The 17,715-nt window shown below is 42.6% G+C and overlaps 1 protein-coding gene across 2 annotated transcripts in view; it reads left to right on the plus strand.

Moving 5' to 3' along the window:
- The window catches only part of LOC106588177 (sorting nexin-27), a 60,500-nt gene that overhangs the window by 31,005 nt on the left and 11,780 nt on the right, over positions 1 to 17,715 (plus strand). For both annotated transcript variants that reach the window (XM_014176902.3, XM_014176901.3), the window contains exons 4-7: positions 5,169 to 5,233; positions 5,308 to 5,412; positions 12,944 to 13,022; positions 13,351 to 13,514. In XM_014176902.3, coding sequence (XP_014032377.1) covers positions 5,169 to 5,233; positions 5,308 to 5,412; positions 12,944 to 13,022; positions 13,351 to 13,514 — 413 coding nt within the window. The remainder of the gene's footprint in view (positions 1 to 5,168; positions 5,234 to 5,307; positions 5,413 to 12,943; positions 13,023 to 13,350; positions 13,515 to 17,715) is intronic.

Genomic DNA, 17,715 nt, shown 5'->3' on the forward strand with positions numbered 1-17,715 from the left:
TGCTGTAATGCAGTGTGTTGAACTTTGACATAGCTCTCTATCTCCTGCAGACGTATCGCTAATCATTGCAATACTTGTTGAGTGCCCTTGTATGTGTATGTACGTGTACTAGAGGTCGACCGATTATGATGTTTCAACACCGCTACCGATTATTGGAGGACCACAAAAAGCAGATACCGATTAATCTGCCATTTTTTAAATTTTTTTTATTATTATTTTTTATTTGTAATAATGACAATTACAACAATACTGAATGAACACTTATTTTAACTTAATATAATACATCAATAAAATCAATTTAGCCTCAAATAAATAATGAAACATGTTCAATTTGGTTTAAATAATGCAAAAACAAAGTGTTGGAGAAGAACGTAAAACTGCAATATGTGCCATGTAAAAAAGCTAACGTTTAAGTTCCTTGCTCAGAACATGAGAACATATGAAAGCTGGTGGTTCCTTTTAACATGAGTCTTCAATATTCCCAGGTAAGAAGTTTTAGGTTGTAGTTATTATAGGAATTATAGGACTATTTCTCTCTATACGATTTGTATTTCATATACCTTTGACTATTGGATGTTCTTATAGGCACTTTAGTATTGCCAGTGTAACATTATAGCTTCTGTCCCTCTCCTCGCTCCTACCTGGACTTGAACCAGGAACACAACAGCCACCCTCGAAGCAGCGTTACCCATGTAGAGGAAGGGGAACAACTACTCCAAGTCTTAGAGCGAGTGGCGTTTGAAACGCTATTAGCGCGCACCCGGCTAACTAGCTAGCCATTTCACATCGGTTACACCAGCCTAATCTTGGGAGTTGACAGGCTTGAAGTCATAAACAGCGCAATGCGTTGCGAAGAGCTGCTGGCAAAACGCACGAAAGTGCTGTTTTGAATGAATGCTTACAAGCCTGCTGCTGCCTACCACCGCTCAGTCAGACTGCTCTATCAAATCATAGACTTAATTATAACATAATAACACAAAGAAATACGAGCCATAGGTCATTAATATGGTCGAATCCGGAAACTATTATCTCGAAAACAACACGTTTTTCCTGTCAGTGAAATACAGAACCGTTCCGTATTTTATCTAACGAGTGGCATCCCTAAGTCTAAACCTTCAATGTTATGTCATAATTACGTAAAATTCTGGCAAATTAGTTCGCAACGAGCCAGGCGGCCCAAACTTTTGCATATTTTATTTTTTTATTTATTTTATTTTTATTTCACCTTTATTTAACCAGGTAGGCAAGTTGAGAACATGTTCTCATTTACAATTGCGACCTGGCCAAGATAAAGCAAAGCAGTTCGACAACATACAAAAACACAGAGTTACACATGGAGTAAAACAACATACAATCAATGATGCAGTAGAAAAAAATACAAAAAAATACAAAAAAAATAAGATTATATACAATGTGAGCAAATGATGTGAGATAAGGGAGGTAAAGGCAAAAAAATGCCATGGTGGCAAAGTAAATAAAGTATAGCAAGAAAAACACTGGAATGGTAGATTTGTAGTTTGAAGAAAGTTCAGAGATAAAATATAAATAATATGGTGCAAAGGAGCAAAATAAATAAAATAAATAGATACAGTAGGGGAAGAGGTAGTAGTTTGGGCTAAATTATAGATGGGCTATGTACAGGTGCAGTGATCTGTGAGCTGCTCTGACAACTGGTGCTTAAAGCTAGTGAGGGAGATAAGTGTTTCCAGTTTCAGAGATTTTTGTAGTTCGTTCCAGTCATTGGCAGCAGAGAACTGGAAGGAGAGACGACCAAAGGAGGAGTTGGCTTTAGGGGTGACCAGAGAGATATACCTGCTGGAGCGCGTGCTACAGGTGGGTGCTGCTATGGTGACCAGTGAGCGGAGATAAGGGGGGACTTTACCTAGCAGGGTCTTGTAGATGACCTGGAGCCAATGTGTTTGGCGACGATTATGAAGCGAAGGCCAGCCAACGAGAGCGTACAGGTCGCAGTGGTGGGTAGTATATGGGGCTTTGGTGACAAAACGGATGGCACTGTGATAGACTGCATCCAGCTTGTTGAGTAGGGTATTGGAAGCTATTTTGTAAATGACATCGCCGAAGTCGAGGATTGGTAGGATGGTCAGTTTTACGAGGGTATGTTTGGCAGCATGAGTGAAGGATGCTTTGTTGCGAAATAGGAAGCCAATTCGAGATTTCACTTTGGATTGGAGATGATTGATGTGAGTCTGGAAGGAGAGTTTACAGTCTAACCAGACACCTAGGTATTTGTAGTTGTCCACAAATTCTAAGTTAGAACCGTCCAGAGAAGTGATGCTGGACAGGCGGGCAGGTGCAGGCAGCGATCGGTTGAAGAGCATGCATTTAGTTTTACTTGTGTTTAGGAGCAGTTGGAGACCACGGAAGGAGAGTTGAATGGCATTGAAGCTCGTCTGGAGGGTTGTTAACACAGTGTCCAAAGAAGGGCCAGAAGTGTACAGAATGGTGTCGTCTGCGTAGAGGTGGATCAGAGATTCACCAGCAGCAAGAGCGATATATATATATATATATATATATATATATATATATATATATATATATATATATATATATATATATATATATATACCCTGACTGCGTGCAATGAACGCAAAATGACACAATTGAACCTGGTTAATATTGCCTGCTAACCTGGATTTCTTTTAGCTAAATATGCAGGTTTAAAAATATATACTTCTGTGTATTGATTTTAAGAAAGGCATTGATGTTTATGGTTAGGTACAGTCGTGCAACGATTGTGCTTTTTTCGCAAATGCGCTTTTGTAAAATCATCCCCCGTTTGGCGAAGTCGGCTGTCTTTGTTAGGAAGAAATAGTCTTAACAGTTCGCAACGAGCCAGGCGGCCCAAACTGCTGCATATACCCTGACTCTGTTGCAAGAGAAGTGACACATTTTCCCTAGTTAAAAGAAATTCATGTTAGCAGGCAATATTAACTAAATATGCAGGTTTAAAAATATATACTTGTGTATTGATTTTAAGAAAGGCATTGATGTTTATGGTTGGAGCAACGTGTACCTAAGCGATTATATGCAACGCAGGACAGGCTAGATAAACTAGTAATATCATCAACCATGTGTAGTTAACTAGTGATTATGATTGATTGATTGTTTTTTATAAGATAAGTTTAATGCTAGCTAGCAACTTACCTTGGCTTCTTACTGCATTCGCGTAACAGGCAGGCTTCTCGTGGAGTGCAATGTAAAGCAGGTGGTTAGAGCGTTGGACTAGTTAACCGTAAGGTTGCAAGATTGAATCCCCGAGCTGACAAGGTAAAAATCTGTCGTTCTGCCCCTGAACAAGGCAATTAACCCACTGTTCCTAGGCCGTCATTGAAAATAAGAATGTGATCTTAACTGACTTGCCTAGTTAAATAAAGGTCTAAAAAAAAAGAAATTCTCCAAATAATAATCGGCCAAATCGGCGTCCAAAAATACCGATTTCCGATTGTTATGAAAACTTGAAATCGGCCCTAATTAATCGGCCGTTACGATTAATCAGTTGACCTGTAACGTGTACAGTTGAAGTCGGGAGTTTACATACATACACTTAGGTTGGAGTCATTAACTTGTTTTTCAACCACTCCACAAATTTCTTGATAACAAACTATAATTTTGGCAAGTTGGTTAGGACATCTACTAAGTCATTTTTCCAACAATTGTTTACAGACAGATTATTTAACTTATAATTCACTGTATCACAATTCCAGTGGGTCAAAATTTTACATACACTAAGTTGACTGTGCCTTTAAACAGCTTGGAAATTCCAGAAAATTATGTCATGGCTTTAGAAGCTTCTGATAGGCTAATTGACATCATTTGAGTAAATTGGAGGTGTACCTGTGGATGTATTTCAAGGCCTACCTTCAAACTCAGTGCCTCTTTGCTTGACATCATGGGGAAATCAGAAGAAATCAGCCAAGACCTCAGAAAATAAATTGTAGACCTCCACAAGTCTGGTTCATCCTTGGGAGCAATTTCCAAACGCCTGAAGGTACCCTGTTCATCTGTACAAACAATAGTACGCAAGTATAAACACCATGGAACCACGCAGCCGTCATACCGCTCAGGAAGGAGACGCATTCTGTCTCCTAGAGATGAACGTACTTAGGTGTGAAAAGTGCGAATCAATCCCAGAACAACAGCAAAGGACCTTGTCAAGATGCTGGAGGAAATGGGTACAAAAGTATGTATATCCACAGTAAAACGAGTCCTATATCGACATAACCTGAAAGGCCGCTCATGAAGAAGCCACTGCTCCAAAACCGTCATAAAAAAGCCAGACTACGGTTTGCAACTGCACATGGGGACAAAGATCGTACTTTTTGGAGAAATGTCCTCTGGTCTGATGAAACAAAAATAGAACTGTTTGGCCATAATGACCATTGTTATGTTTGGAGGAAAAAGGGGGAGGCTTGCAAGCCGAGGAACAACATCTCAACCATGAATCATGGGGGTGGCAGCATCATGTTGTGGGGGTGCTTTGCTGCAGGATGGACTGGTGCGCTTCACAAAATAGATGGCATCATGAGGGAGGAAAATTATGTGGATATATTGAAGCAACATCTCAAGACATCAGTCAAGAAGTTAAAGCTTGGTCGCAAATGGGTATTCCAAATGGACAATGACACCAAGCATACTTCCAAAGTTGTGGCAAAATGGCTTAAGGACAACAAAGTAAAGGTATTGGAGTGGCCATCACAAAGCCCTGACCTCAATCCTATAGAAAATTTGTGGGCAGAACTGAACCAGCTCTGTCAGCGGGAATGGGCCAAAAATCACCCAACTTATTGTGGGAAGTCTACCCAAAATGTTTGACTCAAGTTAAACAATTTAAAGGCAATGCTACAAAATACTAATTGAGTGTATGTAAACTTCTGACCCACTGGGAATATGATGAAAGAAATAAAAGCTGAAATAAATCATTCTCTCTACTATTATTCTGACATTTCACATTCTTAAAATAAAGTGGTGATCCTAACTGACCTAAGACAGGGATTTTTTACTAGAATTAAATGTCAGGAATTGTGAAAAACTGAGTTTAAATGTATTTGGCTAAACTTCCGACTTCAACTGTATGAATGTGTATGTTCAAAGTGTGCATGTGAATGCAATATGTTAACATTACCTTTTGCTCTCTTCTCCTTCTGTAGTTTGTTCTGTGCGGGTGATTGGGGAGAGTGACATCATGCAGGAATTCCTGTCTGAATCAGATGAGGTACGTTTGTGCAGGCAGTTTCCATAGCTGTGTGTGACACACTGATGCTCACCCTTCCTTTCTCTGTTTGTCAGAATTACAATGGCGTGTCAGATGTGGAGCTGCGGATAGCCCTGCCAGACAAGACCACCATCTCGGTCAGGGTGCGCAAGAACAGCACGACTGACCAAGTCTACCAGGTATAGAGCAGTGCTGTGTTCCTCACTTCTAGTCCTAGAGGCAGGGCTCTAAAGTGTGACAGCACAAAGCACGAATAATGCAGAGAGGGAGAGGATTTGGCAGCCCCAGATAGGACTGGGCTATGGTGTGTGCATTTTCCACCTCTCAAAACATGGTGCTAATAAAGTTAACAAAGCACTCGCTAGTTTAGCTAGCTAGCTAGCTAGCTACTGTAATGAATAGCTACAGTGCCTTCAGAAAGTGTTCATACCCCTTGACTTATTTTGACACATTTTGTTACAGCTTGAATTCAAAATTGATTAAATTGATTTCTCATCTACACACAATACCCTATAATGACAAGGTGAAAAGATTAGATTTTTGGGGGGCAAATGAAATACAGCAAAATCTCATTTACGTAATTCACACCCGAGTCAGTACTTTGTAGATGCATCGTTGGTGGCGATTCCAGCTTTGAGTTTTCTTGAGTATGTCTATCAGCTCTGTACAGATTTTCTCAAGCTCTATTATGTTAGATGGGGAGCAGCGGTGAACAGCAGTCTTACACAGATTTTCAATGGGATTCAAGTCTGGAGTGCAGTCTGAAGCAGGTTCTCATCAAGGATTTTCCAGTATTTGGCTCCATTCGTTGTTCCTCTATCCTTACCAGTCTCCCAGTCCCTGCTGCAGAATAGCATTCCCATAGCATGATGCTGCCACCACCATTCGTCACAGTAGGGATGGTGTTAGACGGGTGATGAGCTGTGCCTGGTTTTCTCCAAACATAGCACTTTGCATTCAGGCCGAAGAGTTTTTCACGTGCCTTTTTGCAAACTACAGGCGTGCTGTTATTTGCCTTTTTCTCAGGAGTGGCTTCCGTCTGGCCACTCCCATAAAGCCCAGATTGGTGAAGTGCTGTAGAGACTGTTGTCCTTCTGGCATATTCTCCCATCTCAGCCAATGAACTCTGTAGTTCTGTCAGTGGTCATTGGGTTCTTGGTCACCTCCCTGACCAAGGTCCTTCTTGCCTGGTTGCTCAGTTTGGTCAGACTGGCAGTCTGGGTAGTTCCATATTTTTTTCAATATCCCAATGACGGAGACCACTGTGCTTCTGGAAACTTTCAAGACTTTTTAGAAAAAGTTTTATACAGTTCTTTGGACTTCATAGTTTCTGCTCTGACATGCACTGTCAACTGTGGGACCTTATCTAGACGGGTGTTTCTTTCTAAATCATGTCTAACTGAATTGGCCACAGGTGGACTCCAATCAAGTTGTAGTGACATCTCAAGTAGGATCAAATGAAATTGGATGCACCTGAGCAAAATGTGTCATGTCAAAACAAAGAGGTGTGATGCTTATATAAATGTAGATTTCTTTCTGAAAATGTTTCATACATTTCAAAATGTTTCACTTTGTCATTATGGGGTCTTTTGTGTAGATGGGTGAGGGGGAAAAACATTTATTTAATCCAATTGAATTCAGGCTAACAATGTGGAATAAGTTGAGGGGTACGAATACTTTCTGAAGGCACTGTAGATGCAATTATGACGATTACAGAAACTGCGATGCTGGTAAACATGTTATACGCCATTCTCTTGATTGATGGGCTGGTGCTGCTTGTAATAGACGTGTGAGCCCTCATCTCCGCATTTTCAGTGCCACAGCCAAACTTCAACTACTGGGCTAGACTATTGTGGTCGGCAGTGTTGACAACAGAAATGCTATAGTCATTTAAATTAATCAATAACTAGCAATAAGTAGTTTAAAATGAGGTAGCCTACCTTTGGCTGGCTGTCATGTTCCATTAAATGAGTTTATGATTGCTTTTTTCAACTGGGATTATTAGCCAACAAAGTAGGTAAGGTTTTAGCCACCAATTTAGCCCCCACTGTGCATGGAAATGTGAAGCACAAGCCATTGATCATACAGGCCTATCACATATGGATGCTCAAATTTATTTTTTATTTTTGTAGCAGATACCTATATTAATGAATCAAATCTAATCAAATGTATTTATATAGCCCTTCGTACATCAGCCGATATCTCAAAGTGCTGTACAGAAACCCAGCCTAAAACCCCAAACAGCAAGCAATGCATGTGAAAGAAGCACGGTGGCTAGGAAAAACTCCCTAGGAAAAACTCCCTAGAAAGGCCAAAAACCTAGGAAGAAACCTAGAGAGGAACCAGGCTATGAGGGGTGGCCAGTCCTCTTCTGGCTGTGCCGGGTGGATATTATAACAGAAAATGGTCAAGATGTTAAAATGTTCATAAATGACCAGCATGGTCAAATAATAATAATCATAGTAGTTGTCGAGGGTGCAACAAGCACGTCCGGTGAACAGGTCAGGGTTCCATAGCCGCAGGCAGAACAGTTGAAACTGGAGCAGCAGCACGGCCAGGTGGACTGGGGACAGCAAGGAGTCATCATGCCAGGTAGTCCTGAGGCATGGTCCTAGGGCTCAGGTCCTCCGAGAGAAAGAAAGAAAGAGAGAATTAGAGAGAGCATATTTAAATTCACACAGGACACCGGATAAGACAAGAGAAATACTCCAGATGTAACAGACTGACCCTAGCCCCCCGACACATAAACTACTGCAGCATAAATACTGGAGGCTGAGACAGGAGGGGTCAGGAGACACTGTGGCCCCATCCGATGAAACCCCCGGACAGGGCCAAACAGGCAGGATATAACCCCACCCACTTTGCCAAAGCACTGCCCCCACACCACTAGAGGGATGTCTCCAACCACCAACTTACCGTCCTAAGACAAGGCCGAGTATAGCCCACAAAGATCTCCGCCACGGCACAACCCAAGGGGGGGGTGTCAACCCAGACAGGAAGACCACGTCAGTGACTCAGCCCACTCAAGTGACGCACCCCTCCCATGGACGGCATGGAAGAACACCAGTACGCCAGTGACTCAGCCCCTGTAATAGGGTTAGAGGCAGAGAATCCCAGTGGAGAGAGGGGAACCGGCAAGGCAGAGACAGCAAGGGCGGTTCGTTGCTCCAGCCTTTCCGTTCACCTTCACACCCCTGGGCCAGATTAAACTTAATCATAGGACCTACTGAAGAGATAAGTCTTCAGTAAAGACTTAAAGGTTGAGACTGAGTCTGCGTCTCTCACATGGGTAGGCAGACCATTCCATAAAAATGGAGCTCTAAAGGAGAAAGCCCTACCTCCAGCCGTTTGCTTAGAAATTCTAGGGACAATTAGGAGGCCTGCGTCTTGTGACCGTAGCGTACGTGTAGGTATGTGCGGCAGGACCAAATCGGAAAGATAGGTAGGAGCAAGCCCATGTAATGCTTTGTAGGTTAGCAGTAAAACCTTGAAATCAGCCCTTGCCTTAACAGGAAGCCAGTGTAGGGAGGCTAGCGCTGGAGTAATATGATCACATTTTTTGGTTCTAGTCAGGATTCTAGCAGCCGTATTTAGCACTAACTGAAGTTTGTTTAGTGCTTTATCCGGGTAGCCGGAAAGTAGAGCATTGCAGTAGTCCAGCCTAGAAGTAACAAAAGCATGGATTAATATTTCTGCGTAATTTTTGGACAGAAAGTTTCTGATTTTTGCAATGATACGTAGATGGAAAAAAGCTGTCCTTGAAACAGTCTTGTTATGTTCTTCAAAAGAGAGATCAGGGTCCAGAGTAACGCCGAGGTCCTTCACACTTTTATTTGAGACGACTGTACAACCATCCAGATTAATTGTCAGATTCAACAGAAGATCTCTTTGTTTCTTGGGACCTAGAACAAGCATCTCTGTTTTGTCCGAGTTTAAAAGTAGAAAGTTTGCAGCCATCCACTTCTTTATGTCTGAAACACAGGCTTCTAGCGAGGGCAATTTTGGGGCTTCACCATGTTTCATTGAAATGTACAGCTGTGTGTCGTCCGCATAGCAGTGAAATTTAACATTATGTTTTCGAATGACATCCCCAAGAGGTAAAATATATAGTGAAAACAATAGTGGTCCTAAAACGGAACCTTGAGGAACACCGAAATTTACAATTGATTTGTCAGAGGACAAACCATTCAGAGACAAACTGATATCTTTCCGACAGATAAGATCTAAACCAGGCCAGAACTTGTCCATGTAGACCAATTTGGGTTTCCAATCTCTCCAAAAGAATGTGGTGATCGATGGTATCAAAAGCGGCACTAAGATCTAGGAGCACGAGGACAGATGCAGAGCCTCGGTCTGACGTCATTAAAAGGTCATTTACCACCTTCACAAGTGCAGTCTCAGTGCTATGATGGGGTCTAAAACCAGACTGAAGCGTTTCGTATACATTGTTTGTCTTCAGGAAGGCAGTGAGTTGCTGCGCAACAGCTTTTTCAAAAATGTTTGAGAGGAATGGAAGATTCGATATAGGCCGATAGTTTTTTATAATTTCTGGGTCAAGATTCGGCTTTATTACTGCCACTTTTAGTGAGCTTGGTACACATCCGGTGGATAGAGAGCCGTTTATTATGTTCAACATAGGAGGGCCAAGCACAGGAAGCAGCTCTTTCAGTAGTTTAGTTGGAATAGGGTCTAGTATGCAGCTTGAGGGTTTGGAGGCCATGATTATTTTCATCATTGCGTCAAGAGATATAGTACTAAAACACTTTAGTATCTCCCTTGATCCTAGGTCCTGGCAGAGTTGTGTAGACTCAGGACAATGGAGCTTTGGAGGAATACCCAGATTTAAAGAGGAGTCCGTAATTTGCTTTCTAATGATCATGATCTTTTCCTCAAAGAAGTTCATACATTTATTACTGCTGAAGTGAAAGCCATCCTCCATTTGCGAATGCTGCTTGAATGAATAAGCAGGTCCATCTTAAATCTGGTATTAGGCAATGGGCTATCGGTTTCATACAAAATATTTATCATTTTCTTGGCTATTTCTATGGCCTCTGCTATAGTAATATGTTGCAGTACTTTACAAACCGTTTATATACACCCTTTAAAGACTGTATCATTTTCAATGTGATGCAACTCGATAGTTAAATAGTGCTTTTACACAATGTAGAAACTAGTATTGCACCAATGACTTTGTAATTTCAATGACAGGTTTTTGTATCAACATTTGAGCTTTTTATAATAATCAAATGTCTTCATGTTACGTATTAGTTTCTAGTGTACAACGTGCTTCAAAAGTATTTAGAATTCATATAGGCTATGACGTCAATTAAAAATATACACTGCTCAAAAAAATAAAGGGAACACTTAAACAACACATCCTAGATCTGAATGAAATAAATAATCTTATTAAATACTTTTTTCTTTGCATAGTTGAATGTGCTGACAACAAAATCACACAAAAATAATCAATGGAAATCCAATTTATCAACCCATGGAAGTCCGGATTTGGAGTCACACTCAAAATTAAAGTGGAAAACCATACTACAGGCTGATCCAACTTTGATGTAATGTCCTTAAAACAAGTCAAAATGAGGCTCAGTAGTGTGTGTGGCCTCCATGTGCCCGAATGACCTCCCTACAACGCCTGGGCATGCTCCTGATGAGGTGGCGGATGCTCTCCTGAGGGATCTCCTCCCAGACCTGGACTAAAGCATCCGCCAACTCCTGGACAGTCTGTGGTGCAACGTGGCGTTGGTGGATGGAGTGAGACATGATGTCCCAGATGTGCTCAATTGGATTCAGGTCTGGGGAACGGGCGGGCCAGTCCATAGCATCAATGCCTTCCTCTTGCAGGATCTGCTGACACACTCCAGCCACATGAGGTCTAGCATTGTCTTGAATTAGGAGGAACCCAGGGCCAACCGCACCAGCATATGGTCTCACAAGGGGTCTGAGGATCTCATCTCGGTACCTCATGGCAGTCAGGCTACCTCTGGCGAGCACATGGAGGGCTGTGCGGCCCCCCAAAGAAATGCCACCCCACACCATGACTGAACCATCGCCAAACCGGTCATGCTGGAGGATGTTGCAGGCAGCAGAACGTTCTCCACGGCGTCTCCAGACTCTGTCACGTTTGTCACGTGCTCAGTGTGAACCTGCTTTCATCTGTGAAGAGCACAGGACGCCAGTGGCGAATTTGCCAATCTTGGTGTTCTCTGGCAAATGCCAAACGTCCTGCACGGTGTTGGGCTGTAAGCACAACCCCCACCTGTGGACGTCGGGCCCTCATACCACCCTCATGGAGTCTGTTTCTGACCATTTGAGCAGACACATGCACATTTGTGGCCTGCTGGAGGTCATTTTGCAGGGCTCTGGCAGTGCTCCTCCTTGCACAAAGGCGGAGGTAGCGGTCCTGCTGCTGGGTTGTTGCCCTCCTACGGCCTCCTCCACATCTCCTGATGTACTGGCCTGTCTCCTGGTAGCGCCTCCATGCTCTGGACACTACGCTGACAGACACAGCAAACCTTCTTGCCACAGCTCGCATTGATGTGCCATCCTGGATGAGCTGCACTACCTGAGCCACTTGTGTGGGTTGTAGACTCCGTCTCATGCTACCACTAGAGTGAAAGCACCGCCAGCATTCAAAAGTGACCAAAACATCAGCCAGGAAGCATAGGAACTGAGAAGTGGTCTGTGGTCTCCACCTGCAGAACCACTCCTTTATTGGGGGTGTCTTGCTAATTGCCTATAATTTCCACCTGTTGTCTATTCCATTTGCACAACAGCATGTGAACTTTATTGTCAATCAGTGTTGCTTCCTAAGTGGACAGTTTGATTTCACATAAGTGTGATTGACTTGGAGTTACATTGTGTTGTTTAAGTGTTCCCTTTATTTTTTTGAGCAGTATATATTTTCTGGTGCTTGTACATTTTGTTGTGCTCCTAGCTTTTCTTTTTAAGTCGGGAGCACCAGTGCTACCAATGACATTGGAGAAAAAAAATGGAAAGTCCTGCCTAGAGGGCAACAGTGTGTACTGGCTTTCTTTACAACCCAGCGCTGCAATACCTGGGACCTGCGTGGCCTGTATTCACAAAGCATCTCAAAGTAGGTGTGCTGATCTAGGATCACGTCCTACCGGTCTTATTATGATATGAAAGTCATAACTGATCCGTGATCAGCGATCCTACTCTGAGACACGTGGGCCGTGTTCGAGAGACCGTAACATTACAGACCTTTCAGATAGAAATGTTGATATGATTGCTGTGTCAGATATGATGGGGACTCGTCAGCTCTTCATTCTATTTCTAACTGTCAGTACACCTCTAAATACACCCCTGATTCAACCAATCAACTTCTATATTAATAATACATTTTATTTTAAGCGCTTTTCAAGACACCCAAAGTCACTTTACATGCACAAGAAAATCTGCAGGATAAAAATAATAAAATCTCACATTAAAATAAGTGTACATAAAAGTACACTAAACATAAGGACAGACGAACAATGGAAATATTAATGAAATCATCAAGACCCTGGTTAGTTGAATCATCTGGTGGGTTAATGCTGGGACAAAGTTTGCACTCATAGGACCAGAGTGTATAACACTAGATCAATATCAATGCATGCATAGCTCTTATGTGACTGAATGGTGCTTTACTATCAATAACTGATGGGCCGCCACTGTACTTTCCCTCTCTCCACCCCCCAGGCTTTAGTGATGAAGGTTGGTATGGACAGCATCATGGCCAGCTACTTTGCCCTCTTTGAAGTCATCAACCACTCCTTTGGTAAGACCATTCATCTGTTTATTCATTAATTCCTCTGGAGTCCATAGCTAGTCCATGTACCGACCACCTTCACCCTTTCACCTTTACTCTTCTGATCAGTACAGTTGCATCTCAGTAGTCTGAAGTGGCTTCCTCTCCATGTCTCTATCCCTTCAACTGCATTGATCTTCAAACACAGAGAAATTGAAATGAAAGTAGTCACCAAAACATGTTTCCGCCATGCCGTCTCCTCACAGCCTGTGTTTCTCCAGATCTGTGCTGATGACAGGAAGGTGAAACCTCTAGTCTATTGAGACGTGCCCTTAACCTCCTTTCCCCCTTTCCCTAGTGAGAAAACTGGCCCCCAACGAGTTCCCCCACAAGTTGTACGTGCAGAACTACACATCGGCCGTGCCGGGTACCTGTCTGGCCCTCCGCAAGTGGCTCTTCACCTCTCAGGAGGAGGAGCTGCTCAGGGACAAACCTCTGGCCGTTCACTACTGCTTCCACCAGGTAAGAGCTCTCTCTTGACTGTCATTCCAACTATCTGTTGGAGGCTTAAAATACTTTAAACTTTCAAATCTGGCTGACAATTGTTGTAGTCCAGACCAATGTTCCCTCTAAGCTTTCGCGCAGCTCCCCTTCGGACTGCCGTGCAGAAGAAATATGAGCCCGTTCAGAGAAGCATGAGATTGAACTTCACTCAACTTTCTAGAGTTTTCTCCTTTAGTTAACACTATCAACATTTTGCTCTACTGTGGGAATTGTGCTCAAATCAATGCAATATTAGCCACTCTCAATGTAACATACCGAAACAAAACGAAGTATGCAAAACTAACTGCAAGAGATTTTCTTGTCGGCAGAGCTCATTAGGGTAAAATTCTATTGCATTGACAGGCACGACTCAGGCCCGTACTCTACACAGACCGGTGCGCCATAACCAATCAGAGCTGCAGTAGGCCTGTTTGAGTGGCGCAGCGGTCTAAGTCGCTGCATCTCAGTGCAAGAAGCATCACTACAGTCCCTGGTTCGAATCCAGGCTGTATCACATCCGGTTGTGATTGGGAGTACCATAGGGTGGTGCAAAATTGGCCCAGCTTTGTCCGGGATTGGCTGGAGAAGGCCGTCATTGTACAGTTGAAGTTGGAAGTTTGCATACACTTAGGTTGGAGTCATTAAAATTCATTTTTCAACCACTCCACAAATTTCTTGTTAACCTCTTGGGGCTAGGTGGGACGCTAGCGTGCCACCCGTGGTGCACTCCATCAACAGCAGGTGCATTTCAAGAGCGGCAAATTTGAATCCAAATAAATGTCAAAATTCAAATTTTTCAAAAATACAACTATGTTACACCATTTGAAAGATAAACATCTCCTTAATCTAACCACGTTTTACGATTTCAAAAAGGTTTTACGGCGAAAGCATAAATTTAGAGTATGTTAGGACAGTACATTTACAAGAGTTGTGTGTAATGTTTTGTCAAGTCAAAGACAGGGTCACCAAAACCATAAAACCAGCTAAAATGATGCACTAACCTTTTACAATCTCCATCAGATGACACTCCTAGGACATTATGTTAGACAATGCATGCATTTTTAGTTCTATCAAGTTCATATTTATATACAAAAACAGCGTTTTACTATGGCATTGATGTTGAGGAAATCGTTTCCCTCCAATAACCGGCAGTCAAGTCAGCGTCAGAAATTAAATAATTAAAATTAGAAAACATTGGTAAAATATTATATTGTCATTTAAAGAATTATAGATTTACATCTCTTGAACGCAATCAACTTGCCAGATTTAAAAAATAACCTTACTGGGAAATCACACTTTGCAATAATCTGAGCACTGCGCCCAGAAAAATACGCGTTGCGATACAGACTAGACGTCATGTTGGGGAGATCTAAAATCGAAAATACTATGTAAATAATCCATTACCTTTGATTCTCTTCATCAGATGTCACTTCCAGGTATCACAGGTCCATAACGAATGTAGTTTTGTTCAAAAAAGCTCATCATTTATGTCCAAAAATCTCCGTCTCGTTAGCACATGATGTAAGCCAGCCGGACTTCTCGTCATGAACGAGGGGAAAAAATATATTTCCGTTCGTTCAAACATGTCAAACGTTGTATAGCATAAATCATTAGGGCCTTTTTTAACCAGAACATGAATAATATTCAAGGTGGACGAATGCATACTCTTTTATAACGTATTGGAACGAGGGTACCCAACATGAACTAGCGCGCCAGGTGTCTAATGGGACATCACCGTTCCATGGCTCTTGTTCGGTCAGATCTCCCTCCAGAAGACTCAAAACACTTTGTAAAGGCTGGTGACATCTAGTGGAAGCAATAGGAAGTGCCAAAATATTCCTAAACCCCTGTGTTTTTCAATGGGATAGGTTTAAAGTCAATACAACACATCAGGTATCCACTTCCTGTCAGAAAATGTCTCAGGGTTTTGCCTGCCAAATGAGTTCTGTTATACTCACAGACACCATTCAAACAGTTTTGGAAACTTTAGAGTGTTTTCTATCCATATATAATAAGTATATGCATATTCTAGTTACTGGGTAGGATTAGTAACCAGATTAAATCGGGTACATTTTTTTTATCCAGACGTGCAAATGCTGCCCCCTAGACCCAACAGGTTAAGAAACTAGAGTTTTTGCAAGTCTGTTAGGACATTTACTTTGTGCATGACAAAAGTCATTTTTCCAACAATGAAAATGGCTTAAGGACAATAAAGTCAAGGTATTGGAGTGGCCATCACAAAGCTCTAATCTCAGTCCTATAGAAAATTTGTGGGCAGAACTGAAAAGGCGTGTGCGAGCAAGGAGGCCTACAAACCTGACTCGGTTACACCAGCTCTGTCAGGAGGAATGGGCCAAAATTCAACTTATTGTGGGAAGCTTGTGGAAGGCTACCTGAAATGTTTGACCCAAGTTCAACAATTTAAAGGCAATTCTACCAAATACTAATTGAGTGTATGTAAACTTTTGACCCACTGGGAATGTGATGAAATAAATAAAAGCTGAAATAAATCATTTTCTCTACTATTATTCTGACATTTCACATTCTTTAAAATAAAGTGGTGATCCTAACTGACCAAAGACAGGGACTTTTCACTAGGATTAAATGTCAGGAATTGTGAAACACTGAGTTTAAATGTACTTGGCTAAGGTCTATGTAAACTTCCGACTTTGTTCTTAAGTGACTTGCCTAGTTAAATAAAGGTGAATATATATATATATATATATATATATATATATATATAACTCAGCAAAAAATGAAACGTCCCTTTTTTAGGACCCTGTCTTTCAAAGATAATTAGTAAAAATCCATATAACTTCACAGATCTTCATTGTAAAGGGTTTAAACACTGCTTGTTCAATGAACCATAAACAATTAATGAACATGCACCTGTGGAACGGTTGTTAAGACACTAACAGCTTACAGACGGTAGGCAATTAAGGACACAGTTATGAAAACGTAGGACACTAAAGAGGCCTTTCTACTGACTCTGAAAAACACCAAAAGAAAGATGCCCAGGGTCCCTGCTCATCTGCGTGAACGTGCCTTAGGCATGCTGCTAGGAGGCATGAGGACTGCAGATGTGGTCAGGGCAATAAATTGCAATGTCCGTACTGTGAGACGCCTTAGACAGCGCTGCAGGGAGACAGGACAGACAGCTGATCGTCCTCGCAGTGGCAGACCATGTGTAACAACACCTGCACAGGATCGGTACATCCGAACATCACACCTGCGGACAGGTACAGGATGGCAACAACAACTGCCTGAGTTACACCAGGAATGCGCAATCCCTCCATCAGTGCTCAGACTGTCCGCAATAGGCTGAGAGAGGCTGGACTGAGGGCTTGTAGGCCCGTTGTAAGGCAGGTCCTCACCAGACATCACCGGCTACAACGTCGCCTATGGGCACAAACCCACCGTCGCTGGACCAGACAGGACTGGCAAAAAGTGCTCTTCACTGACGAGTCGCAGTTTTGTCTCAGCAGGGGTGATGGCCGGATTCGCGTTTATTGTCGAAGGAATGAGCGTTACACCAAGGCCTGTACTCTGGAGCGGGAGCGATTTGGAGGTGGAGGGTCCGTCATGGTCTGGGGCGATGTGTCACAGCATCATCGGACTGAGCTTGTTGTCATTGCAAGCAATCTCAACACTGCGTTACAGGGAAGACATCCTCCTCCCTCATGTGGTACCCTTCCTGCAGGCTCATCCTGACATGACCCTCCAGCATGACAGTGCCACCAGCCATACTGCACATTGTGTGCATGATTTCTTGCAAGACAGGAATGTCAGTGTTCTGCCATGGCCAGCGAAGAGCCCGGATCTCAATCCCATTGAGCACGTCTGGGACCTGTTGGATCGGAGGGTGAAGGCCAGGGCCATTCCCACCAGAAATGTCCGGGAACTTGCAGGTGCCTTGATAGAAGAGTACGGTAACATCTCACAGCAAGAGCTGGCAAATCTGGTGCAGTCCATGAGGAGGAGATGCTGCCGTACTTAATGCAGCTGGTGGCCACACCAGATACTGACTGTTACTTTTGATTTTGACCCCACCTTTGCTCAGGGACACATTATTCCATTTCTGTTCGTCACATGTCTGTGGAACTTGTTCAGTTTATGTCTCAGTTGTTGAATCTTGTTATGTTCATACAAATATTTACACATGTTAAGTTTGCTGAAAATA

Source organism: Salmo salar, chromosome 27 (assembly GCF_965601325.2).
Source record: "Salmo salar chromosome 27, fSalSal1, whole genome shotgun sequence".
Classification (NCBI taxonomy): domain Eukaryota; kingdom Metazoa; phylum Chordata; class Actinopteri; order Salmoniformes; family Salmonidae; genus Salmo; species Salmo salar.